The sequence below is a fragment of the Dipodomys spectabilis genome, unplaced genomic scaffold (assembly GCF_019054845.1).
Source record: "Dipodomys spectabilis isolate Male_0828 unplaced genomic scaffold, ASM1905484v1 ptg000175l, whole genome shotgun sequence".
Classification (NCBI taxonomy): domain Eukaryota; kingdom Metazoa; phylum Chordata; class Mammalia; order Rodentia; family Heteromyidae; genus Dipodomys; species Dipodomys spectabilis.
The window spans coordinates 14,578,697-14,605,777 of record NW_024870852.1 but is presented as its reverse complement, the minus strand read 5'-3'; the positions used below and the strand labels follow the sequence as shown (position 1 = coordinate 14,605,777).

General features: G+C 42.3%; 1 protein-coding gene across 4 annotated transcripts in view; it reads right to left on the bottom strand.

Moving 5' to 3' along the window:
* Rprd1b (regulation of nuclear pre-mRNA domain containing 1B) overlaps positions 1-27,081 on the bottom strand; it is a 59,611-nt gene that overhangs the window by 6,901 nt on the left and 25,629 nt on the right. The window contains exons 6-9 of one of the 4 annotated variants that reach the window (XR_006149678.1): positions 22,149-22,324; positions 7,909-8,022; positions 6,196-6,259; positions 3,374-3,458 (exon numbers count right to left, since the gene is read on the bottom strand). Coding sequence is in view for 2 of the 4 variants with exons in the window: in XM_042694372.1 (XP_042550306.1) it covers positions 3,309-3,458; positions 22,149-22,324 (326 nt within the window). In the remaining 2 variants the exon portion in view is untranslated. Of the gene's footprint in view, positions 1-971; positions 3,459-6,195; positions 6,260-7,908; positions 8,023-22,148; positions 22,325-27,081 lie in introns of those variants that run through there. The other 3 variants (XM_042694373.1, XR_006149677.1, XM_042694372.1) reach the window with 3 other exon arrangements.

Genomic DNA, 27,081 nt, shown 5'->3' with positions numbered 1-27,081 from the left:
TGCAGTGAGAGTTAATGGCTGTAATCACACAAGTTAAGCATTCTAACGGATTCATGAACTCATGGGTAACTTCATCTTCAGCTGGGAGGTCCCCAGAGCCATTCCATAGCCTGAAGTGCTAATTAAACCAGAGGAATTATGAATGTACTATTTATAGTTAGGAGTAAAGCTGGGACACAGAGATCTGGTCTCCTAAGATTCACATGTTGAAACCTAGGACACAGATATCACATATCTGTGTCACACTTTACCTCCAACCTTTGTTTAGAGCAGCGCCTGAAGATGGCCCAGTTTCAGGTTCCTAACACTGGACCTCAGCACACTCCTACAAAACTCTATGCATTGTGAGAAAAATGGGGTAATCCCACTGCTGGCAATGTTGCACATACCCACTGGAAAGATTAAAATGATCCTTCCAAATCTGTCAGTTGCTTCAAAAAAGGACCTACTTGACACTACTTTTCCATTATTTTGAGACTTAGCCAATAATCACCACTCAATTCGCTTTCATGTCAAAGGGAAAGGGAGAAAGGAAACTCACAAACATGTTTTTAAGACACAGCATTTGGGTATTTGGGTTTGCAATTATCTCCCTTTTAAAAAGAAAACATTTAGAGTGGTTGTTACCAAAAATCAAATAGTTCCCAGGAAGCCTAGTGGTAGAACACTAGCACTGGACATTTTCCTGTGTGCCACTGGGATGGAGCTACTGCGCCTGTCCCTACCAGCCCCTACTTCTTCTACACAACATGTCTGCCAAACCCCTGCAGTGTGGACTGGCTGATTACAGCTAATTAGGCCCCTGGAAAGAACCAGAAAACCCTATGCTACGTGCTGGTATTTGTATGCCTTAGGGGGCCAGATTCTATGCAGTGGGCACATCCTCCCATGGTGCCTACTAAACACCCACTGCTTATGAAGACCACACTGGCTTTCTCAGAACAGAGAGGGAAAAGAATCACCACACAATGTTGTTCAACAACACCATCTTTATTCAAAAATATATATCTATGAGACATTTCAGAATATACTGCTGCCCACCAATGGCAGCCTATACTTCTAAATAAAAGTCCTAAATTAATATACAAATTTAAGCTTTAAAAATATTCTTTAAGAAAAACAAAACAAAAACAAAAGGAAGATTGAAGACTTTCTGAGGAAAATGACCTAAAGGCAGAATCCTTTGAGGCCTATGGATGCCCTAAATAAAGAAGAAAAAACACAAAACCAAATCCAACCCACCCCACAAAGCCGCTAGATCACGTTTTACTGACAAGTATCATTTAAATTAAACAAAGAAGCTTGCTTTGGGAGGTGGAGGGGCAGAGAATTAGGATTTAAAGATAAAAAGCATTTCATTAAAACCAGCAAAACTAGCTTCCTCATAGGAAGCCTACTAGTAACAGGTGTTAAGAAGCCAACATTCATTTACATAATTGCTACAGGTTCATTTCTTGCTCTGGCTGTAATGATTATGCACCGACTGCTGTCAAAAACTCAGGTGGATAAAACATAGTAGTGGGCTAAATTCATTATATTGTCATCTTTTCACCTAGCTGGTAAAAACAAATTTCTACTGCAGTCTTTTGGCTGGTTTGTGGCTGGTAAAATTCTACTTCTTTGGAAAAGTGGGAGTTGGGTCTGTTCAGAAACAAGCTCATCTAAATGAAACAAAGCACACATAGTATGAGGAAGGGACACACAGAGTCGAGACGACAGGTCACCTTGCAGTTTCAGTGATGTCACCTACTGCCCTGGGGCTCTGGGAAAACAGTTTATAAACTCATTAATTTAACAGTGACAGAACAACAGGCAGTATCAATGAGCAAACAGCACAAAGACCGTATTCAAATCTGAACAACAGCTTCAGCACCACTAGGTCCTACAGAGAGCGAGAATGAGTGAGTACCTGCTGGTCTCTCCACTGCCCTCACTTCACAGTGGGCAGGAGAGTGTCATGAAGGGAACCGAGAGCTATGTTTTCACATGTCATAGCCCATGTAGTTTTTGGTAATTCTAAAAACAGCAACTCAAAATAATGTAGATTCTCAAGCCCTATCCACTGACTTTTTTTTTTTTTGTAGCTTTTGAATTTCAGCCTTGAGGCTCTAATTCCTATTACACTATTAGGCACTGTTTCCTGTCTATTCCAATGTCAGAGATAAGCCTGCCAAATAAGGGTGATTTACAGGTGGCAAGCCCAACCTTAACTATATGCAAGATAAAAAATTCCTCTTTCCATTATTTAGTCATAATGTCAGCTGGCATGATAATGGAATTAAAACCCGAATTAACACCCTCTACTTGCCCCTTCTCTTGCTGAGATGAGCTGTTCAGTAACATCTGATGCAAATGCATGGACACATGAGGCAGTACAAACTGACAGACATGCTCAGGTCCTATCTGTGAAGAGGTTCAAGTTTAGTCAACATACTGTGGGCGCACATCCACACAGTGGATCAAACGTTAGCATACCCTACTCCCAAAAGGATCAAAGCAACATTAGGCAGAGCCAGGACTCAGCAAGCTTGTGGGTGGGAGCCTTCATTCTGCCCATCAGTGCCATTCTCAGAAACCACCTTCACAAGTACTAGGCGTCAAAAGGTCCTCTTGTAGCGAACAAGCTCTACGATGGTGGGCAGGGCCCTTGAGAACTGCAGCCTTGAAAGGCTGGCTGTGATTTCTGTTACCCTGTCTCTGAACTATGACACTATGTCCTAGATCAGCTTTGAATCTTATTGCTAGATTCTCGTGTTTGCTCACAAATGCACTTAACTTTGACTAGTTTGCTAGTGGAAGTAATGATCAAGGAGGGTTACCACTTGGAAAACTCCTTAAGAAGGGTGACCAATGGCTGTGCCACCAACCTTTTGACACCTCTGGTAGCCATGAAAGCCAACATCAGCAGAGCAAGCCCCTCAATTGGAGCCTGTCTCAAACCGGCCTAACCTAGCTGGGAAAGGAGAAGTGACTTCCATGACACACACTGTCTCAGCTTCCAGAAGTACACATGATTTTCAGAGCTTCTTGGGTATACAAGAGCTAAGAATGGAAAGCCAACAGGGGCATGAAAACATGAGGTGGGAGAAAGTTTTTACTCTTTGCAGATAAGAATCCAATCACACTGTCCTGAATTCTGCTCAAGAGGGGAGGCCGGTAAAGAGAAGGGAAAATCAGAGTCTGTGGTTCTTTCTTGAGGCAGAAGGGCAGGTGGAAGAAGAGAGAGAACCAGGGGCTAGATGGTTATCTCGACCATGACTTGCCCTCTTTTTCTGGCACAGATGGAAATCTGGGTCTTGACACCTGTCCTAGTCAGTTGAGAAGAGGTCACCAGCAGAGGGCAGGGGGGCCAAGCCCCCGGTTACGTTGGGCAGCAGTGAGAGGTCGGGCAAGCTCTGAATGTGGGACTTCAGCTCTTTGCGAACCTGGGTTACTCGTGCAAGCTTCTGTTTATACTCCTAGGGAGACAAAAAGACAAAGCAGTTAAGCACTGTGGGTGCCTCTCACCTTCCTGTCTGCTTCCCCCACTCAACTACCCTCCCTGCTCACCTACATCACCTTGCTAGGGTTTTCCAGTTCTCAAACAGATCTTTATCCAAAAAGGCAGGCAGAATGCAATCCAGGCAACAGTGGATTAAGTGGTATTCATCTCAGCACTTGAGATTTGTTAACAAAAGGCAGTGGCATTGAGTATTTCTACTCTTTTAACTAGTCTTCAATGAAATAAAAGACAGAAATCTGAACCTTATAATTATTTTTAGGGCTCCATTTGGACATAGCTAGAAAAATCACTATGAAGCTGGGCTTTCTATGTTAAAGCTTTATGATCAATCTATATTTATATAATTTTCGCACCAACACAGAAGTTCACTGTACCCCATTGCTACCTGTGCCCAGGACTTCCTGGTTCCATGGCAGAGTAGCTGCAGGAGGTCCTGATGAGGCCTCCCAGGAGTCTCCTCTGAGTGTGCTGCTGGACTTTGCCTCCAAAGTCTGGCTTCATGAAGCCCTCCTTTTAAGTGAAGCAAAATCTCACCATCTCTATGACTGCTCAGAGCTCAAGGCAATAAAATCAGTGGTTGCCTAAACTTACTTCTCCCACCCATGGCCCTCTGTACAGCCACTGCCTGTAGTCTCTACTTCCTCAAGAATCCCCTCAAGTTTGGAGGGGTTTCCTTCTCCCAGACCTTGCAAAGCTATGCCTCCACCCCTCTGCCCACCCAGTGAGCTCCACTTGCCCAAGAAAATCCTTGCTTTTCACCAAGAAGACTATTCCCATCTCACCCTTTCCACAGCTGTCCCATGCGTGAGTGGCACCTGAGCCTCTCAGGCTCCTCTATGATCTTTCCAAACATGTTCCATGTCCTTCTGAGTGTGCTATGATGCCATATCCCATGTCCTTCTAAGTGCTATGATGCCACGTCCCAAATCCTAAGTGTGCTACAATGCCCTGATGATTGGAATGGGAACAATTCATTCCTTTCTCAGCTTCCAGCAAAGGTGCTTTTGGCAAGTCTGTATAGAGAACAACTGAGGATTCTCTTTCCCGTTCTCCTTTCTGCATGTTGTTTTTGCAATGATAAGGAGGTCCCTACGGTGTAAAGCCTTGCCTGCAGGAACATCCAAGAACCAGGCGTTAGTGCTGGCTTCCCTTTACCATGAAGTGTGACCAGGGCTGTGCTCCTTCCCTGAACACGAGGGATCTAGAGACCCCACCATAAGACTTTTCTTCAAGTTCAAAATACCTTAATGCCAAACACCTCGGCACACTGGGGAGAGAAAGGGGTCAAGGGCATTTGTAAATGACTAGTAACAACTCCATCAAATAAATACACCCCCAGTGGGCTAGGACCAGACCCACTTGCTTCACCAGCCCTGTCCATGCTCCCACTACCCAGGCAACACACCAGAACACTTGCCAAATGAATTAACATATAAAAATACCAATGTCAGGTATAAGCACCCTATATAAAGAAACCACCCTGAGTGGGTTTGATTACAGAAACTAATAAAGTATTCTCTAAATAATGAAAAAAAAAAAAAAGAAACCACCCTGAAACTAGATGTAGAATAAGTCACCTTTCACTCTTAAAGCTACCTTTAAACATGAGAGTCTAGAAGACCAAGGTCAACTACCTCTGCATAAAAGCCTTCACTTCAGATTGCTCAAAACTGTATGGATCCTGCCTAGTTCTGTCACTGGCTCACAGGATGTCTACTGTAGGAACAGCCACATCAGCCTAGGAAGAAGGCATCTATGAAAGAGCACCAAGGCTGTAGAAAAAAACAAAAAAGATCCACCTTACATATCTATAGTCCCAGCGTTCAGGAAGCAGGAGGATTCCAAGTTCAAAGGCAACTTAGGCTCTATACAGAGACTCTGTCTCAAAAGCAAGCAAACAAAAAAGACCCATTAGCCAAAGGTTTAAATACAGCAGCAAGGATGACCGTATACAGGTTAAGATCGCCTAACTGGAACAGCTGACTCACTAAGCTTAATGTCTTGAGATGAACAAGTTTAAGTCCACAGCAAATTCTGAGTCAGCCTATTGCTACATTGTATGTGTGTATGCGCGTGCACGTGCGTGCCTGTGTGCATGCCAGTACTGAGGCTTAAACTCAGAACCTGGATGCTGTGCCTTAGATTTTTCACTCAAGGCTGGCACTTTACCACATAAGCCACACCTCTATTTTCAACTTTTTGGTGGTTAACCAGAGTAAGAGTCTCACACACTTTCCTGACCTGGATGCTTCAAACTGAAATTCTAAGATCTCAGCCTCCTGAGTGGCTAGGATTGCAGAGGTCCACACTGCTAAGGAGTTTTCTAAGGCCTTAAACAGACCTGGGAGGAGGGCGACTGCTCTGTGATCTCCACCTCAACCTTTTTTTTTTTTGGTACCATTCTTGGGGCTTAAACTTGGAGCCTGGGCGCTGTCCCCGAGCTTTTTTACTCAAGGTTAGTGCTTTACTACTTTAGCTACAGCTCCACTTCTAGCTTTTCAGTAGTTACTTAAAAATAAGTCTCCGGAACTTTTCAACTTGGGCTGGCTTATCTGCAATCCTCAGATCTCAGCCTCTGAGTAGCTGAGATTATAGGTGTGAGCCTGGCCTCGACCTTTTTAAAACAGACTCAGGCTTTCCAAATTAAGTCAACTGTAATGTCAACACTGACTTCTCATTCTCCCCCTGCTTACCTTCCCTTAGTTGGCTCAGGATGTTCCTTCGCTAGCTGCCTTTCCAGGTTAATTTTCTTAGGCTCTGGACAGATAAAGGAGATAGAGCTCAGGAAAATCCAAGAAACTCTTGCCTCAGCATATCAGCCTATCTTTTGGCAAACTGTAATCCACAAGCTATGAGTACAGGGTTCCAAACTGTGCCCTTGGCAACTGTTCCTCCCAGAGGAAGTCCAGGCCTTCCATGGTGCCACTAAAACCAACTTCCTGTGGTATGGCCCACTCAGCGCCTTCTGACTCAGTGGGGTGTCTGTATCCCACTATCTCTTCAACACACCAGGAGCCACTCAGGTACAAACGAAAGAGGGTGGCCACAGGGTCCTTGTTTAGAACACTTTACAACTGTGTGTGACATGGGAATTGAGCCCTTAGTACCCTCATGCTGTCCTGTGAGGTCCTATTTGTCTGTTGCCCACATGACAGAACAGCACAGCGCAGAGCTTCAGTTGGTCTGTTTCATCTCTCCCCACCAGCCCATTTCTCACAACCACAATTCTTTCCTGCCTTTTGCCAAGAGAAGCCAAGGCAAACCCAACATCTCCAGGCCCTTCCTTCCTGCAGGTTGTATCCACCAGACAACTAGCTGCAGCCCCTACTGTAGGAAGCCCTCCTCACTCCAGAGGTGCCATGAGGAGCCTCAAAACAGGCCAAAGTCTCAGCAGACCTACTGTGCCACTCTCAGGAATCTTGGCAAGGGAGCAGCTGTTTGATAAACTCCCTGGTTTATTTGGCTGCCAAGAAATGTTTGAAATGTAGGAGGTAGGACCCAACACGTAGTTCTGAGATAATGCCTAAGATTTATGGTCTGCACAAAAATTTGGAATCTCATCTTACATACTCTGCAAACTTGAAGGAGAAAATGTGTCTAACATCCCTCAGCTTCCATGGATCCACGCTGACACTAAGAACTCAGACCATACCACCATGGGTCACCAAGACACTGTGCTGAAAGGAGCAGAGCTTACACATTCTTTGCCTTTTATGGTCAGAGCAGTAAGCCAGACTTGACATGCTAGAGATGAGCCCTGGGATAAGAGAGTTAGAAATGATAGGGCTGGCAGAACAATGACCTTTCTATAGGAATTTCATTTCCAAAGCAAACTTCTGTAAGAAATGCTGATCAAAATGTAAACCTTGTCAAACCTAGTCTCTCTCTTACTAGAAGTATTTATATAAGAAACATGTTAGCATTAACACCATGGGTAGGACCTGACTTGCTGAGACCAACTCTCCAGCATCTTTTATCAGGCCCTGTTGTGCTATTGGGCATATGGTGTAGAAAAACCACCCACTGCTCAGCTACCTCCAATTAAGAGTCATAAAGGGTTATTATGCAAGAAGCAGTTTACGAAGGCTTATTTTAAAGGTGACCTGTCATTGAATATAAGTTAATGAACTACCTTATTGCGCAGGATGTGAGATGGCTAGACAAGAGAAGCCTGTCCAAATAGGATTTAACTTAACCCCCAACTCAGTTCCTCATCCTGCCAACCCCCCTACTAAGGAACAGGGGACCTCCACCAAGAAAAAAAACAGCCACTATTTAATCACAATTCCAGCTGTTTATTCAATGGTTTTGGAAAATACAACATGTAGATACATGAGTGGAAAATCAGAAAGTTACTTTTAATTTTTTTCTAAAGATCCACATGGGAACAAAAATCCAACACTGACCTGCACCTCTCTCCCAGCCAGCTCCATGCTCCCTTATGACTTGGGTGGCAGCTGCAACATTTCAAAATGATACATTCTGGATGTCACAGCAGGCAGGAGCTGCTGAGTAAGATGCTGGGAAGATACAAGGAAAAGAAGAAATTGCGGCTCATCCTAATGCAGGGCCTCCCAGCTCTACAACCAAAACCAACGAAGATCACGAAAAGCACCTCCCCCAAAGAAAACCAGCAAGATGGCTACAAGTAGAGGGATCTTCTCAGAGCAATCTACTTTCAGCCAAAGTCAAAACTTCTTAATTTCAAACCATAACACAGAACACTTACAGGTGTTTCTTTCCCCTCAAAGAGCCCTTCACACAAAACATGCTAAGAGAACACCACTAACACCACAACGCCCTCAATTGACAGGCACTCTCAGAAGCAAGGAAGGATAAAAGTTGTATGTCCTTATAGAAGCTAATGAAAAGAACAAATAAATTACTTTTAGAGTTTGGCAATTTTGTGAACTTTACTGTAATCATAAAGCTAAATGTTTACATTAGCAGATGCCTGTCAAATGCCTTAAAGAGAGACATATTTAAATATGTACCTAGGCCCTTCAAGAATTCTTCCATTTATATAATGGGATCTGTCATTATATGAAACCAGCATATTAAATATGAACTGTGTACAGTTAGTTTGTTTCTAAAAGTTAACCATAATAAGTTGGGCATGATTACAGGTATGAGCCTGTAATCTCAGCTACTCAGGATGTTGAAATCTGAGGATCATGGTTTGAAGCCAACCCAGGTTGCAAAGTCTGTGAGACTCATATCCCCAAGTAGCCACTAAAAAGCTCTACTAAAAAACAGAGCTGTGGCTTAAGTGGTAGAGTACTAGCCTTGAACAAAAAAGCTCAGGAACAGTGCCTAGGACCTGAGTTCAAGCCCCAGGACCAGCTCAAAAAAAAAAAAAAGTGTGGGGAAAGGATGCTTATGAAAATAACAAAGGCCCACAAACTGTCTTTATTAGTGATTATGTTAATGAATGAACACTTAAGGTTACTGAAGTTGTGCAAACACCAATCATTCAATTGTTTCTCCTTGGGCCTGGGAAGGTGGCTCAGTGGTAGAGTGCTTGCCTTGCATGCATGAGGCCCTGGGTTCGATTCCTCAGTACCACATAAGCAGAAAAAGCCAGATGTGGTGCTGTGGCTCAAGTGGTAGGGCGCTAGCCTTGAGCTAAAGAGGTGAGGGACAGTACCCAGGCCCAGAGTTGAGGCCCCATTACTGGCAAAAAAAAAATTGTTTCTCTTTTAGAGCATAATACTGGCAGTCAAGTATTCCCAGACAGCTGAAAAACCAAGAAGAAACGAAAGAGACCATTTTCACACAAAATCATCTTCAGCAATACAAATTACAGTTCTGAGTGGTAGCCTGTCTGTCCAGGTTAGGCAACCTGTAGGTTACTGCTCTGCATTTGGATAAAGCTTTTTCTCCAAACAATAAAAAAACACAACTTTAATTCCTTTCCATCAGCAAACTATAACAGAAGGAAAATACGTATTTCCCACCTCTCCCCACAAGAGGCAGAATGGCTATGATAGAACAGAAAAAATGCTAGTCAGAAAATCCAAGTGTGAGGTGTGCTACATTATATGACTCCACTTGGGAACCAGGCCTGCATTGTGGGCTGCTGTGAGGCTGGATGAAACCAGTCACCTGCTAAAATGTTCAATGTGAAATGAACAGAAGGGAGAAAGGACCAGCAGACTTCCCATGTTCTATTATTTTATGAACAACTCTTAATCTTCCTGATTTAAATGTTAAGAAGAGATATGCAGAGTTGAAGAAAAAGAATTATTGATGGAATACAAAATCCTTCTTCTCAAAGGCTTTTTAAATATGCCCTTTAATATTCAGGATATTTATTACTGAACACTGCTTTGAAAAATATGGAAGGTATTTTGGCCAGGAATATTCTTTCTTCTATAAAGATCTACCTTTAAGACTAAAGTCCCCACCTCCCTCAAAAAAGACTAAAGCCCCAGGATTTTGAAACTAAGTGACATCACAGTCCATATTCAACTATCTACAGGCCCAGAGGAATGAATGTTTAGTAAGCCCAAATCTAGTGGAAACCCCCTCTAAAGAGGAATTTCCATCAGAGACAGTGTGACTTTGCCCAGCATTATACTGCACCTGCCATCCTGAAAACAGAATGCAGGAGATCCGGACAAGCAACAGTGGTGATACACATGGGTCTTGTACATAAATAATTACAATGCAAGAGTACAAACAATGAAAAATGATGTAGTGCTCTGAAGGACAAGGTCATATTGAAACCCAGTTAAAAAAAGTTATAGCTGAAGCCGGGCACTGGTAGCTCATGCCTATAATCCTAGCTACTCAGGAGGCTGAGATTTGAGGATTGGGGTTCAAAGCCAGCCCAGGCAGGAAAAGCCATGAAACTCTTATCTCCAATAAACCACCAGAAAACCCGAAGTGGTGCTGTGGCTCAAGTGGTAGAGTATTAGCCTTGAGCTGAAGAGCTGAGGGGCAGCGCCCAGGCCCAGAGTTCAAGCCCCATGACCAGCCCCCCACAAAAAAGTTACAGCTGTGTACTGGTGGCTCATACCTTTAATCGTGGCTACTCAAGAGGCAAAAGATCTATAGGAAAAACGTTTAAAGCAAGCCCAGGTAGAAAAGCACTAGAGACTCAATCTCCAATTAACAAGAAAAAGCCAGGATACAGGAATGGCTTGAGTGGTAGAGTGTCAGTTGAGCAAGTACAAGTCTTTGAGTTCACCAAAATTTTAAGAGGTGAGGGGATGAGAGAAGGGAGAAGAAATAATAAAGGGAGGTAAATATGATCCAAGCATATTATATCAACATATGAAAATACCACAAACACCTAACACTGTAAATAATATGCTCTGATAAAAATGTGGAAAAAATTCTGCATGTATGAGAATGTCACTGTAACCTATTAGTTTGTACAATTAATATATGCTAATAAAAATGTTCTTACAAGTTCAAAGAGAAAAAAAGAAAAGACAAATTGAAAAGTGGGATGGAGGGAAGGAAAAGAAGGAAGAAAGGAGGGAGAAACAGAGAAGGGAAGGAGTTAAATGAGCCAGTATGTTTGGGAAGGGGTACTTGGCTTCACAGGGGTGGGCCCTGAAGAGGGGTGTGAGATGCAGCTGATGAGCAAGGACTAATAGTAAGGGAAGAAATGGTTCAAAGCAGGCAGAGGAAACAGCATACATAAGTTCTGGGACAAAAAGTCCAGAATGAACCAATGCTTAGAACACACCTGGCAGATGAGCCCATTGGGGCCAAGCCGATGGGGGAGCAGGGTTGGGCCCATATCTGAGAGGCAACAGGAAGCCATTTAAACGTTTAGGCAGGAGAATCACATGACACACTCAGAGCTGCGTTGTGAAGGCTGTTATGTGGAGTGGATTACAGGCACAAGAGCAGATAGATAACAGTAAATGAGCTGCAGCAGGATCTAAGAGAGAGGCAATGGCACTGTGAACTAAGGTGGTAGAGGTAGAGGCAGGGGACAGACTCAAGAAAAAATGAGGGAACAAAAATCACAATGGCTGGTGACAAAGCATCTGTGCAGGTCACAGCTGGTTCTGAGAAAGAAGGGGAGATGGGAGAAATCAGTCAAGTCTAGAGTCTGGCGTTTCTTGGGGAGGTGGGTGAGAAAGGGTTATACTACATGTGGCCCAGGGTACCCTCCTGTCTCAGCCTGAGTGTTGGGATTACAAGTGTGCAAACCTGACTTAGCATCTGATTTTGATGAATGGTGCTGCCACTCTCTGCTAGGGCATGATCGAAGAAAATCGAAATTGTTTTGGCCATACAGTTTCAAGTGTCCAAACTATTTAAGCTGTGAGCATACAGGTGCTAACTGTATGTCACTTAGGGGAAAAAGTCCAAAGTAAGAAAAAAGGTTAAAGACATGCCAAGACTTCTAGGATTGAGATGAGAAAAGCATCCTGAGGGACAAAAAAGTAGAAAAGAACCAGCAGTTGTTTTCCCTCTCTTATTTTCTGTAGACCAAAAGTACATCAAGTATTCAAAACATAATAGTTAAAGCTTCAGAGGGCCTATAAGAACATGGGAGACCAGAGACAGGCCAGACCATGTGGGGGAAGCTGCACACAGATATCAGAGGAATGCAGGTCTGCATGCCAGCCTGCATGGCCTCATGGGAAAAGGGGATATGGTGGTAGATGAGCAAGGATAGCCGGGTAGGTGTGTTCATGTAAATGTGACTACTCCCAACACTGCAGAAGCAAAGCAAGCTCCATGCTGAGAGGGATACTTTCAGCCAGTCTGCAGGAGGCTTTTTCTAGACAGGAAAACAAATGGGCCCTAAAGGAACATGTGCTGGGCAAAAGGTTATTCAACATATTAGAACCTGCAGCCTGATGAGGGTAAAATTGTTATTCTATAAATGAAAAATCACAATAGAAATAGAAGGCTACAAGGAATGGTGGCCTGAGTGGAGAAGGCCAAGAAAGGCCTGGAACAGACAATGCAGCTCATCATCACTGAATCTTTTCTGGGAAACCCCTAGTAAGGCTACACCCCTGAGAACGGAAAGGAACAAAAAACAGGAACAAGGAGAACCAGCAAGGGGGTGGCTGTGCACTCACAACCATTGTCCAACTTCTGTTGAGCTGGAATCTGTCGTTACTGCTTGAAAAGTAGCTAATGATTCAATCAAGAAAAGAGGGTTGATCACAACTGAAGCATCCTAAAAATATTTAAGATAAAGAACCTACATAAAGAAGCAAACATGAGTTAGGCAAAGCAGGAAGGGCAGCTCGCTGGTGACACCTTTTTGCAGGAGGTCTGCTGCACTTCTCAGGGGCTCACAGACTTCATCTGCAGAGGTTTCATGTGGACTCAAGACAGTAACATTTCTGTTTTATTCATAGAAAAAGACTGTTCCTAATCTTACTTCATGTCCTTCACTTTAATGGGGAGAAAAGCCAAGTCAGAATGTACTTTGGATAAAATAGGTCTTCTCTCCACTGGTCCAAACAGTTACTACAGTTCAGATTTCTGTAATATGATCCTTGCTCTCAAAATTATGCTCACTCAAGTCCATGTTATAATAAGTATTGCTATCTCTTCCCACAGCTGTCTCAAATGTAAACAGGATCATTAAAAAGCCAAAAGAAAGCCTCATTTATCCACTTAAACCATCCTGTGTTTACTCCTCCAGAAAACAAAGACTAATCCTTAATTTGGAGTTGTATATGAAAGCTCAGTAAAGTCCTAGATTGCTTAAGATGCTCTGAAAAAGAGTAAGCACCACAAAACAGGAATGCATATTGGCAGCAAAACCCCTGAAATGTCTAAGACTTCCTGTGTTCATAAACACAAGCAGATATTTGCATATACACACTGAACCACTTATAGAAAGTTACAGAAAAGAAATATTCCAAAAAAGTTTGCCCAAAGGGGAAAGGTAGGATGCAAGAGGGGGCAGTGAAGATGCAGAGGGGGAAAAGAGAAAGAGAGAAGAGGGTGGACAGAGAGGGGAGAGAAAGAGGAGAAAAAAAGGAGGTAGAGAGAGAGAGGGAGGGGAGAGGGATAGAGTGCACAAAAAAGAGCAGAGGGTAATGCTAAAAAATAATGAACAAATATCCAGTCATGAGTATTCAAACAGGCATTAAAAAAAGTTTACAAGGCTAGGCATGGTTGTTCAAGCCTGTAATTCTAGCTACTTGAGGTAGAGATGGGGGGATTACAATCCCAGAACAGCCTGGGCATAGAAGATCCTGATGGTTATTCCAGCAATGAGGAAAGCACAGTGGCTAAGTGTAGTGTCATCCCCAATGACTTGGGGAATCACAAGTGGAGGATCATAGTCCAGGCTGGACCGGTTTAAAACAAGATCCTACCTCAAAAATAACCTACTCAAAAAGGAGCTGGCAGTGTGGCTCAAGTTGTAAGACACCTGCCTAGCAAGCATGAGGTCCCGAGTTCAATCCCCAGTGCTATCAAAAATAAAAAGTAAGCCACATGCCAGTGGCTCACACCTGTAATCCTTGCTACTCAGGAGGCTGAGTAGCTAGGCTGAGATCTGAGAAACATGGTTCAAAGCCAACCTTGAGCAAAGACACTCAGGGACAGCAACCAGGCCCTGGTTTCAAGCCCCAGGACTGGCACTAACAAATTTTTGTTAAGAATCATGGATTTCATGTTGAAACAAAGATGATACAATGTTACATTCTAAGTTTACACGAAAATATGGATGTGGTTGGAAAAGATGAGGGAGAATGATAGAAAGGATGACATTATCAATAAGAGACTTGTATTTCCAGTTAACTATCAAAAAGCCAGAAGTGGAGCTGTGGCTCAAGTAGTAGAGCACTATCCTTGAGCAAATAAGGGATAGTGGCCAGGCCCTGAGTTCAAGCGCCAATACTGGCCCAAAAACAAACCAAAAAATATATGTGCACCCTGATAAGAAGTTCCAGGTATAAATTTGGCTTGAATTATAAAGGTCAGCTGAGACTGGAATGAATGGAAGGGATTCAAGGACTTAACACAGAGTCTCATATCACTCTCAGGGCACCATACAGCAACTTAAAATCCTGACATATTGGGGAGAATAATGAAGGAAAAACACAACTTGTATCCAAGCAGGGATGAAAAGGGGTGAGCAAGCCAGAGCCTGCTATGGAGGGAAAGGATCTGAGTATCAACCCCCATGACCATCTGCAAAGAGTCAGGAGACTGAACTTGTTGCTGACATTCTTTGTAGCCATCGTAATAAATCCTGAGTTTAGTTTTCTTCTGTACAGATCAGGATTAGACTACCTGCTTCCATATGTGCATCTACTGTAAGGACTATGAGATAACTGGCTTTGATCAGGTTGGGATGGGGAGAACTTACTCCAGGACTGATAAGCAGGAGCTCTCTATCTCCACCTATTGCCTGTTTTACTATAGAAACAAAAGCTTCTAGCCATCTGCATCTTGTGGGGAGGTAGTGGATGCTGCCCAAAACAACAGACGGCCATTAGTTTGGTTTAGTACCTTCTACCCCAGCTGGAGCCAAAGACTTTCTCAAGTTGTTAAAACCACAATATAAACAAATACAAAGAGTCACAAGGCAATATTGAATTCTAGAGAATTTCCCCCTTCTCAGCTGTGTTGCCTAAAATCAAAAACTACTCCTGAAAATCCGTTAGCCTAAGGAGAGGTGAGCAGCAGCCATTTCTCCTCTGCTACTAGAGAGATAAGCACAGGCACAGCAAGGACAGCAAAAAGGCAGAGTGGGCTCCCTCCAATGTTGAGAGGTTACTCTGCAATGCTTTCAATCTTCCTACAAGTCATTTTACCACAGATTCTTGTTTAATAATTCACCTTGGGCTACTCTAATGTGTAAGATATCTTACCACTACTTAACTCAGAATCAAGCTTAATAATAATAATAATCATAATCATAAAGAACATTACAAGTCCAATGCCTAAGGCATGTGCTCTGTTGTCCTGGTCTGGGTTTCTTCAGAAATTCAGAAAAACTAGGCAACCTTGAAGATTGCTTCAGCTAAGTAATCCTGAAAGTCACCTGACCTAGACATACAGCGTCTATCTGTCATTTGACTGTGTAAAGCAGGCTTTCTGGACAGAACCCTGGTGACTTTGCTGATGAATGTGGGTACAGTACACCCAAGCCTTCTGGAGGTGAAGGTAACACTAGCAGCTGAGAGGCGGTTCTGCTGCCCTCTTTCTGTTATCTCTGACACCTGTGGCACCTAGACAGGCCTTTCCAATGTCAAGTGCATTGGTACTTGGTTCATTGGGGTGCTTTTTAAAATTCTACAGCAGAAATTGAGTTAGATTTAAACAACCAGAAAGACAGTTCATGTTCATGGATTGCAAGACTTAAGACTTTGAAGGCGGCAATACTTTGCAAAACATTACACGTTAAAATACCAATGACCTCCCCGCCCCCCAGCCCCTCGCAATGGAAAGGTAATAACAAGTTCCAAATTCATATGGAATCCTAAGAGGTCACCAACAACCAAAACTATACTGGATAAGAAAAAATGAAGTCTGAAGACTCATACTTCCCAACTCCAAACTTACTAACCCACAGAAGGATAGACAAATAATAGATCAATGGGATAATTTAAGAGTCCAGAAATAAAACCCACACATCTCTGGCTTTGTTTCTTTATTGAGAAGGAGTCTAGATAACTTTTTGCCCAGGCAAAAAGAGATAAGACTTTCTGATCTAGTCTCCTGAAGAGCCGAGACTACAGGGTGACCCTCAAGTGCTAACTATGGCTATTTTTTTTTTAATGCCAAGCATTCGGTTAAAGCAAAGAACAGTGTCTTCAATAAATACTGTTGGGGGAGATGGTTAGGCAAAGTATGAAGTTGGTTCACTACCTCACACCACATATAAAACTAACTCAATGGGCTGGGAAGGTGGCTCAGTGGTAGAGTGCTTGCCTTGCATGCCTGAGGCCCTGGGTTCGATTCCTCAGCACCACATAAGCAGAAAGAAAAAAGCTGGAAGTGGCACTGTGGCTTAAGTGGTAGAGCGCTAGCCTTGAGCTGAAGAGCTGAGGGACAGCGCCCAGGTCCAGAGTTCAGGCCCCACAACCGGACCCAAAAAAAACGCAACTAACTCAAATTAGATAAAATTAAATGAAGAAAATGTAGTAATACATCTTCATGACCTGAAATCTAGTAATAGATTCTGAGATGAGATACCAAAAAAACAAAAGGGGCGAAATGGAAATAATAAAAACAGAAAACCCTTTTTATGCTTTAAAGGAAGCAGGCATATAAAAAAAAAAGAGAAATGGGAGACAATATTTGCAAATCATGTATCTTAAAATGTAGTATCCAAAGCCGGGCGCTGGTGGCTCACGCCTGTAATCCTACTCAGGAGGCTGAGATTTGAGGATTGCGGTTCAAAGCCAGCCTGGGCAGGAGAGACCGTGAGACTCCTATCTCCAATAAACCACAAGAAAACGGGAAGTGGCGCTGTAGCTCAAGTGGTAGAGCGCTCACCTTGAGCTGAAGAGCTGAGGGACAGCGCCCAGGCCCAGAGTTCAAGCCCCACGGCAGACCAAAAAAAAAAAAATGTAGTATCCAGAAGACCCCTAATAACTTGATAACAAAAAACCCCAACCTAATTAAAATACAGACAAAAGGAACAGACATATCTCCAATGAAGATATACAAATGGTCAATAAGCACATGCAAAGATGCTCAACATAAGTAATAGTTAGAGAAATGCAAATTAAAACCATGAGGACAGCACAGTGGCTCATGCTTGTATTCTGGTTCAGGCTATCCCAGGCAAAAAGTTCAGAAGACTCTACCTCAACAAATAAAAGCGGGATGTGGTAGTATGCGCCTGTCAACCCCACTACCCTAAAAGTGTAAACAGGAGGATGATGGTCCGTGACAACTTGGGCACAACATGAGATCTTAGCCCCAAAGTAACAATTCAGAAGGGCGCCTGGTATGGCTCATGTGGTAGAACAACTGCCTTGCAAGTGCAAAGTCCTGAGTTCAAAACCCAGTACCTCCCCAAAACAAAACAAAAACTACCAGAAGATACAACTTCACATTCATGAGATTGCCTGGAATAAAAAGAAAAATACTAACAAATATTTACAAAGATGTGAAGAAATGGAGATATAAACTGGTTATAACTCAATCTCCTCCAATAGATAATGGATAAATTGTGGCAGATTATATAACTATTAATATATACTGATATTCAGCCATAAATATGAAAAAAGTGTTAGTACAGGCTAATAAGAAGGATGAAACTCAAAACATTATGCTAAGGGAAAGATAGACATATCCATCAAGACAGAAAGTAAACCAGCTGTTTCCAAGAGCTGGGAGAAGGGGAAAAGGGAGTTAAGGATGGAGTTTTCATTTGGGGTGAGGAGAATGTCTAGAACTTTTTAAATTTAATTAGCTACACAATACTATGAGTGCTAATGGCCACTGATATGAACACTCTTTAAAATGGATTATCTTGTGCTATATGAATTTCACCTCAACCACAAACAAATCTGCAGCCTGGAATACATTTCTTAGAGTTCTTGCCTATGTGGGAAATAATCTTTGTGTGGAAGGAACTGGTACACTGAGGAGATAAAATGGAAAGTTCTAGACCCTTTCTGATTTTTATCTTTAGTAATGGCACAAATAGGTTTTTCTTTCTCACACACACACTCTTCCTTGCCCTGGTCACTTTGATAAACATACCCTCACTGTACTTTATCCAAACTGACAAGAACTCTGTATAACCCACTCAGATTTGGGGGAAAAAAAAAAAGTGACATTTGGAGGTTTTACTTTTTTGAACAATCTTCCAAGGGCCCACGTTCCTTAACCTCACCTCTGGGTGGCTATTTGTGCTTGCTTCCGCATATCTTCTTTTCCATTTCTGTGTTTTCTTTTGTTCATGACAAAGAGATTTTCAGCAGCTTTTCCTGTAACCTTGCTAAGAGCTTACGGGAAAGGTGGTAGGCCAATGTGACCCAATGATGATAACCAATGAGAGAATGGTTTAAAAACAAGATTATAATCTCAAATAAACCATGATTCTACCTAAAGAAAAGGACAAATAGCATAAAGTAGAAAACCTTGAGGTCTACCAAATAGTTAACCTGGAAGACTAGCTGTAAGTAAATGGCATCAATCCATACACTTGTTAATTTGTTTGTATCAGATCAAATTACTGTTGAGATTTAATAATTTTCTTTAATAATTTCTTTTTGGTCTGTTTCAATTTAGACACAGTAAATTCAAATGCTTCCCTAATGTGGTTTCTCATATTCCACAGAAACTCCTTGTTTGCTGCAGTTTCTTCCCATTGGAGGAAAGGTAAGATCTTTGAGAGGAAGCTTACCTTGCTCATCTTTGCACATTTACATAACCCTTGCACATTTACATGACCCTTGTACACCTATGAACATATAAGCAGCCCCCTAAAGTAGAGACCCTAATTCCCCACTGGTGGTTCCAATACTTTCTTCCATACACTCTACCTTTTTTCACAACCTGTGAGGATCAGTTAGCCTGCTCCCCTTTTATAAATATTTTTTTCTCTTTCAATTGCTATTTCCTTTTACAAAAGGGAAGTTTGGATAGCTTAAACCACAACCAAAATTGTCAATTGTCTCCTTAATCTGTATTATGAATCATCGGTCAACTTGGTTTTATGTTTACTAACACAGTTTACCAGCATATGATTTCCCTGAAACACAATCTCTTTTCTACATCCAAGGCTCTAAACTAGCACACTCCCGACACTTCAAGATTTAGGAGTCACAAGAAACAAAACATAAAATTTTCAAGTAAAAGAAAAAATGCTTGTTACCTAAAGGAAGATAGACCCTTAAAAAAATAAAATATAAACCTAAGTGTTAACAAAGTACAACTTTCAGGAAAAAAGATTCAAAAGAGAACCGGGTTCCAGTTAATGGCTCACACCTGTAATCCTAACTACTCAGGAGTCTGAGATCTGAGGATCACAGTTTGAAGCCAGCTTAGGCAGGAAAAAGTTCATGAGACTCTCTCTCCAACTAACTACCAGAAGACTGGAAGTGGCGCTTTGGCTCAAAGAGGCAGAGCACTAGCCTTGAGTGAAAAAAGCTCAAGGGCAGAGCCCAGGCCCTGAGTTCAAGAACTAGGACTGACCAAAAAAGAAAGAGATTCAAAAGAATATAACCACATTTCCAAAGAGTCTTATGAATGGCATATATTTATATACTAAAGGCAATGACAGGATTAAAAATAAAGGTTAGCATTCTGATCCACAGTTTTAAAAAAGAAAGGATAAGACCATCTATACAGCATCTTTGCAATAAGATAAAAATTAAAAAAAAGAAGAGACGTGGAGTGCATGCAACATGCAAGTTCTATCACCACCACAGGACCATAACTGAATGAGACCCGGCATCACAAGATGTGACACTCTGTAGCAGACTCTTCACATTTGTATTAAGCATGTGTAAAGAACTAAAACCATTTCTCAACATGTCATGTTTTCGCTACTCATTTGCTTCTTTTTGGTCGGTTGTGGAGCTTGAACTCTGGGCCTGGATGCTGTCCCTGAGCTCTTCAGCTCAAGGTAAGCTCTCTACCACTTGAGCCACTGCGCTACTTCCGGTTTTCTGGTGGTTATTTGGAGATAAGAGTCTCATGGACTTTCCTGCCCCGGCTGGCTTTGAACCGTGATCCTTAGATCTCAGCCTCCTTAGTAGCTAGGATTATGAGTGTGAGCCACCAGTGCCCAGCCACTGATTTGCTTTTAAAGGGAAAAAAAAATCTGCTCTATTTTTTTTTGCGGGGGGGGGGGGGGGGTGGGGGTGGGGGTGGGGGAGTGTTGGTCATGGGGCTTGAACTCTGGGCCTGGGCACTGTCCATGCACTCTTTAGCTCAAGGCTAGCACTCTACTACTTAAACCACAGTGCCACTTCTGGTTGTCTAGTGGTTAATTGAAGATGAGTCTCACAGGGACTTTCTCGCCCAGCCTGGCTTTGAACCTCAATCCTCAGATCTCAGCCTCCTGAGTAACTAGGATTACAGGCATGAGCCACCAGTGCCTGGCCTTTCTATTTTTATAATGAATGGTTCTACCTAAGTTGCTGGGGAATGTAACTTGGGACAGGAACTCTAAGTTCAGACTGCTTTGCAGTGTCTGGGGCTTCTTGTTCTGCTTCTTAAGCACAGGATTTCAATGCCATTCCACTGAATATGCTGGTAAGGAATGTGGGCCAAAGTGGCTACCTAACAGACCCACATCTTGAATCTTGCCTGCCTCGGTGACCACTGTTTCCACAGAAACTAGAATGATTCAGTTCCAAGAAATAGACAGAAAAATGCAACTGGGGTGGATGGAATGCAAAACGAAGAGTTAACTGGCTCCACCAACAGTCTCCTTCTCAAAGACTCTGTCCTCTATGGTAGCTTGCCACGTTCCACCCAACAACAGCTGCTCATGATAATCAATGTCTGACAGATCAGAGAAAGCCCTTAATGTGTCGCCAAGGGGCAGTTCAACAGATGGCATGGTGACTTACAACCAGAATCATTAATTACACTCTCTTATTAGTCCCAGAGTACAGGACTTAAAATGCTTCCTCTGTGAAAGATGAGCATTTCAGATAAATGACCACCTGGTACTGCCTGGGAAACTCCCTGTAGGACTTCTGGTCAGTGCTGACTTCCACATCCAAGCCATGCTATTTCTACAGCCATTTCCCAGCTTCCACATTCAAGCTGGCTAGGAATATGAAGTCCCCACCGCCACTTGCCACCACAGCAGGTAAGGATATGGTAAATACATCCTAACTCACCTCTCTTCTCTTAGTCAGCTGACTGTGAAGTGATGGATTCAATAATCTCTGCCAGAGCCAGGTCAGTGAGCCAAAGAATGTGTTTGGAGGGGTTGGGGAGCGGCAGGTGGCCCTCCCACTCCACTATCTACTCAGCAGACTCATATCATTTAGCTGGCTCTCCAACTCAAACCTGTCCTCCCCTCACACAACATTGACTACCACTCTTTCCACGAACCCGTTAAACCAAGTGGAGTTGACACCCCTAATGAAGGGAGCCTAAGACTGCAGTACATGCAAAAATCCTCAACTGTTCACACTGCTAGCTTGGTTTTCCCAAGGGACTAGCCCCAAGGTTAAAACCAGTCTGCACTTACCTAAGAGGCCAATCAAGTACATGGCGAAGAAATGTTTCTGAACTCCCTTCTGAGGCCACTCAGGTAGGGATGAGTTCATTCTCAATAGTTTGAGAACTGTGACATTTTAGAACTGACAGAGACAGAGCTTGGAGGCAGATGACTTACTGTCATCTGTATATGTCAGAAATAAGCCTTAAAACAACATAAGCATTTTTTTATGTAACCAAATAAATGTTTTGGATTTCTGACCTTTCTGTGCCCTGATTTAAATTTTTTAAAAATGCAACATTAAAGCAATGTTAAGATCTTAAATATTGTGATTAAGAAATCATACTCTTCTACAATTCCATTTTTTTCTTTTCTGGATGTATCAAAACCTGACTTTGATTTTTAAGTAGGCTCAAGTAATTAGTTATCTGGTGGATATTCCCATCTGGTGACTTTTCACAAGATAAAAATGTTGTTAGTGGAGACATAATGACAAGTGCCCAATGTGGGCTATAGGAAGGGAGACCTGGACAGTCTCATGCTTGGCATTGTACTCACTTCTAGCTTTTTCTCTTTTTCTGACAAAACATCCTTCTGATTCTGGGTGTACTCCACCAACATCCGAGCCAGCTGGCGGCGGTCTTCCAGTTCTGCTGCCAGGCGCCCGTTATATTCCGCTAGTAACAGACATGCTTCATCTACTGTTTTTGAAAGACGCTCAGCTGCCTCTTTGTCTAAGTACAAATGAGACCAAAAAAAACGGAGACAACATACAAATCACATAGGTACAATTGCAAACATTTCTGGGGAGGGTTTCACAGTCTCTCAATCATACAGGGTCCAAGACAAAGCCACAATCTGCAGGCCTAAATGAATTGGCTGGCCAAGAAATCCAAAGGTTTTCACTCTAACAAGCAGAACATTTCTGAAATTACCTGAAATGAGGCAACTATACAGGGGAAAAAAATCTAGCAAAAATTTTCCAGTAGTGGAGCTTGAATTCAAGACGTAGAATAGCACTCTACCACCTGAGCCACAGCTCCACTTCCAGCTTTTTGGTGGTTAGAGATAAAGTCTGGCGGACTTTACTTCCCAGGCTAGCTTTGAATTGCGATCCTCAGATCCCCTGAACAGTTCAGCTTATAGGCATTAGCCACTGGCACCCCAGCGATTATTTTTTAACAAAATAAAAACTGCAACAAAATAAGCAGAAAGATAGTGAGGTCATCTGTGAAATAATTAGCCTTGCCTCTGAGAAATTCAAGTGCTTTTGTTTATATTAATTCAATAATTTTTTTAAACATTCTTCTGAAGTAAAAGTGCAAGCATTCATTTCTTGGGTGTGGAAACAAATGCTATGTGACAGGTTCAACATGTGGTCTCTAAAGTGCACCTGCAAGACTCTTCACCTTTGTGAGCCTGGAGCCTGGGTGTGAGCTCTCTTCTAGCACTCAACAAAATACAGATCTGATTAGAACAGAGGTTTTTCAATGTTTTTGAACATGACTCACAGTAGAAATACACTTTACATAAACACATACAAAAATAAAACCTTTCACAAAGCAGTGCCCATCTGTACTACAAGTGTTCTACCTTTTGTTCCATTTTTTTTCGTAAGTATTGGTCATTACCTACAGGACCAACTTTATATCCAATTAATGGCCTCCATCTTGTTATTTGAAAAACAACAAAATTTATTCTGAAGTACAAGAAAGGATGTTCTTGGAAAGAAGTAGTAAAAAAGGCTCTACAGGTGAAACTAAGAAACAAAAGGAAGGTCTGTATTTATAAAGAACTGCTATAATTACAAATGTGTGGGTGGTGAGATCAGAACTTTCAATGTGTATTATTTTAAAAGGCCATTAACAATCAAAACAATGGGTTGGTGCTTTGAAACAAAGAGTACCAGATTCTCTAGCAGTTACACAGAAAAACTAAAAATGAGTTACCAGCCAATGTCTGTCCCAGGCTGGCAAAAGTAAGAAACTTTGGCAACCTTTCAACTGACTAGAATTTAACAGTTCCCCACGTGTTCATGCCTGTAATCCCAGCTATTTGGGAGACACAGAAGAGATCAAAAGAATCTCAGTTAAAGGCCAGCTGGTACAAAACGTTGGTAGGATCCCATCTAAACTAATAAGCTAGGCATGGTGGCCAGGGCTTGCTAATCCATCTATGCAAAAAGTTTAAACTGGAACATTTAATACCAGGCTGGATCCAGAAGAAATTCAAGAGTCTACTTCAAAAATAACCAAAACCAAAAAGGTTGGCGGCCTGGCTTCAGAGGTAGACAAGGTACCTAGTTAGGCAAATACCTTGACAAACATACATACATATATACATACATACATACAAACAAAAATAAGTTTCTAACACAGTATCCCCATCTGGAAGTCACCTGGCTCTAATATGCTTTCTTATCATTAATACCAAGAGATGAATCTCTGAGGGTTCTAAACTGGTTCATGTACTTCTCTGTTCATTGGGATAGAGAATGAAAAATTAAAATGTTCTTGGTGAGAACACCTCCTTGGGAAGAAGAAAAAGGGAGCCCAAAGGAAAGAGACGGTCTGGGTTCTAGAGTGCTGCAAACCCTATTCTGCCAGATGGATGATGTGGTTTGTGATAAGCTGCTGCAGTACATAGACTGGTTTTAGCTTTGTCATTGCTAGACTAAATTATCTTTAGTAAACAGCTTACTCTTTATAAATGGTTAATTCATTAAGATGTTGGTATGGCTGTAGCAAAAAAAAAAAAAGGCAAGGAAAACACTGATGTTTAAGATTTGGGATCTTTAAAGAATCAATTTCAAATAAATCATTTGCCCAAATAATTGCAACCTGGAAAAAAATCATTTAATCACCTATAAAAAAAAATGTAGTCCAGGGCTGGGAAGGTGGCTCAGTGGTAGAGCGCTTGCCTTGCATGCATGAGGCCCTTGGTTTGATTCCTCAGCACCACATAAGCAAAAAGAAAAAAGCCGGAAGTGGCGCTGTGGCAAGTGGTACAGTGCTAGCCTTGAGCTGAGGGACAGGGCCCAGGCCCAGAGTTCAGGCCTCACGACTGGACACCCCCCCCCCCCCAAAAAAAATGTAGTCCAAATGTAGAAGCAAGCTTTTCAACTGGGGACTTACCTGTGGCTATGTGCAGCTCTGATCCCTACAGTAGCCTAACCCTGGGATTGGCCCAAAAACTTCAATTCTGTGCAAGTCCATTTCCCTGACTGGTTCATTTCTCTTTCCCTTCTACAACATCACCACCAGCATAAGCATACAGTTCTGTCTTCCAACAATCCAGCATCCCCAACCATTGCCTATTTCCCTCTTTCTTTCCACAGCAACCTTCAGAGCTACCTATACTGCCCATAACCACCGTGGCCTCTTCCCACATTACATTACTTCATCCAGGCTTTAAAATGCATCAATCCTCTTTGTATAACCTTCCAACAGGCCTAACAAATATCTACACTTCTTTCTCTTGAATTTGGAAGGATGATGGTATATGTGATTGCAATTACATGAAAGAATAAGGTCAAGGAGAAAGAATGGGATGTTGGGGGGGGGGAGGTAAGGACAATTTTCAATAAGGTAGTCTCAGGGAAGATTTCACTGAAGTGATAAATGAAACAAGCCTGAGGGAAAAGGAGGATTCCTCCAGAAAGAACACCAAATACAGGGTCCTGGGGCAAGGGGTTGGAAAGTGTCTGGCAAGGAACCTAGAAGACTCGGGCAGTAAGCTTTAAGAAAGCAGTGAAAAGTCCAGGACATGGTGGGGGCAGTGAAAGCCTTTGGCTTTTACTTTAGATAATAGGAGAAGTAACTGGGGTGTTCTGAGTTGGGACAGGAGTATATAATCACTCACTGTGATCACTATCTTGAGAATAATGATGGCTGGGCATGGGGGCCAAGAATGAAGTAGAAAGACCACAAAAGAGGCAATTATAATAACCCCAATGGTAACTTATACCAGGTGGCAGTAGAGGTACTGGTTTTGGCCATGATCAACAGGAATAATGAGGCCATTTATTGAGCTAAGGAAGATCAGAAGAGAAATAAGTTTCAGAGGGAAGATCAGAAGTTCAGCAAGGCATAGGTAGTTTGAAATGCCCATCAAGACTAGTATTATATCAAGCTAGTTGTACTGAGCAGAAAGAAGTTGGAGATGAAGGTGTCAAGAGATAGAGGTGTCAACACTAAATTTGTAAATTTAAGGAATCATCACCAGAAAAGGTAGTCATGAAACAGCCATCAGTGAAGTTACCTACAGAAGAGGGCTAAAATTCCACATGAAGAAAAAATAAAGAAACCACAGAGGAGGAATAGCTATGGCCAAAGAGTAGGAAAGCTGGAAGAATGTGGGGTCTTACTGTCCTACTGCTGGTCAAACAAATGCCCAGAAGTTTAGTGGCTTAAAATATAAATTCCCTATTGTAAAGATCCCTTACTCCACCTTGAAGCCTAATTCCAAGCCTCTGCTTCCATGGCAATCCCTCCATCTCTCAATGATGCCTGCCCACTTCTTTTACAAGGACTCTGTGATTGCCTTAAGCCCCAGGCTAGATAATCCAATGTCATCTTCCCACCTCTAGACCCTTACATTTAATCACATTTACAAAGTCCCTTTTGCTTGTAGGCATAGTTACAGGTTCTGAGGATTATGATTCAAGTTATCTTTTCTTTGGGGAAGAGAATTAGTGGTGGTTCTTCTGTCTATCAAACCCAGTATAGGGAAATAATGAAAAAGGTTAAGTGCTACGGTGGGCAAATTAAGTTGAGGGCACTGAATATGGCAAGGAGGAAGTCAGCAGCACCTTTGACAGGAACAAGTCCAATCAAGTGAAATGAAATAAGAATAGGTAAGCAGGACAGACAGCTTACACAATCTGCTCAATATGTTCTATTAAAAGGAACACAGATCAAGAAAAAAAAAATTCCCACATTGGAAAAAAACCTACAAAATGTGCCAGATGCTGGTGGTTCCTGCCTGTAATCCTAGTTACTCAGGAGGCTGAGATTTGAGGATCACAGTTCAAAGCCTGGCCGGGCAGGAAGGTCCATGAGATTCTTATAGCCAATTAACTAACTACCAGAAAACCAGAAGTAGAGCTGTGGCTAAAAGTGGTAGAGTGTTAGCCTTGAACAAAAAGGCTCAGGGACAAGGACCAGGCCTTGAGTTCAAGCCCCACAATCAACAAGAACAACAACAAAAAAGATACAGGGATACAGGGGTAATACCACACACCTAGAGTTCTTGGCATTGAATTACCACCAGGCTTGCCAGTACATAGCCTATGTAAATCGCACAGGCCTGTACCATAATGCCTTTCTTAGTAATACTTACTTCCTCCTCCAAGCCACTGTCACACACATATACAATTTGAACTAGGTGTTAATAAACCTTAAGAGTGCACAGGTTGTGGCATGCTAGCACTTTTGCAATGATTTTACTTATTCCAGAGCTTCTTTGTTCAGCAAGAGTAGCTTGTAAATCT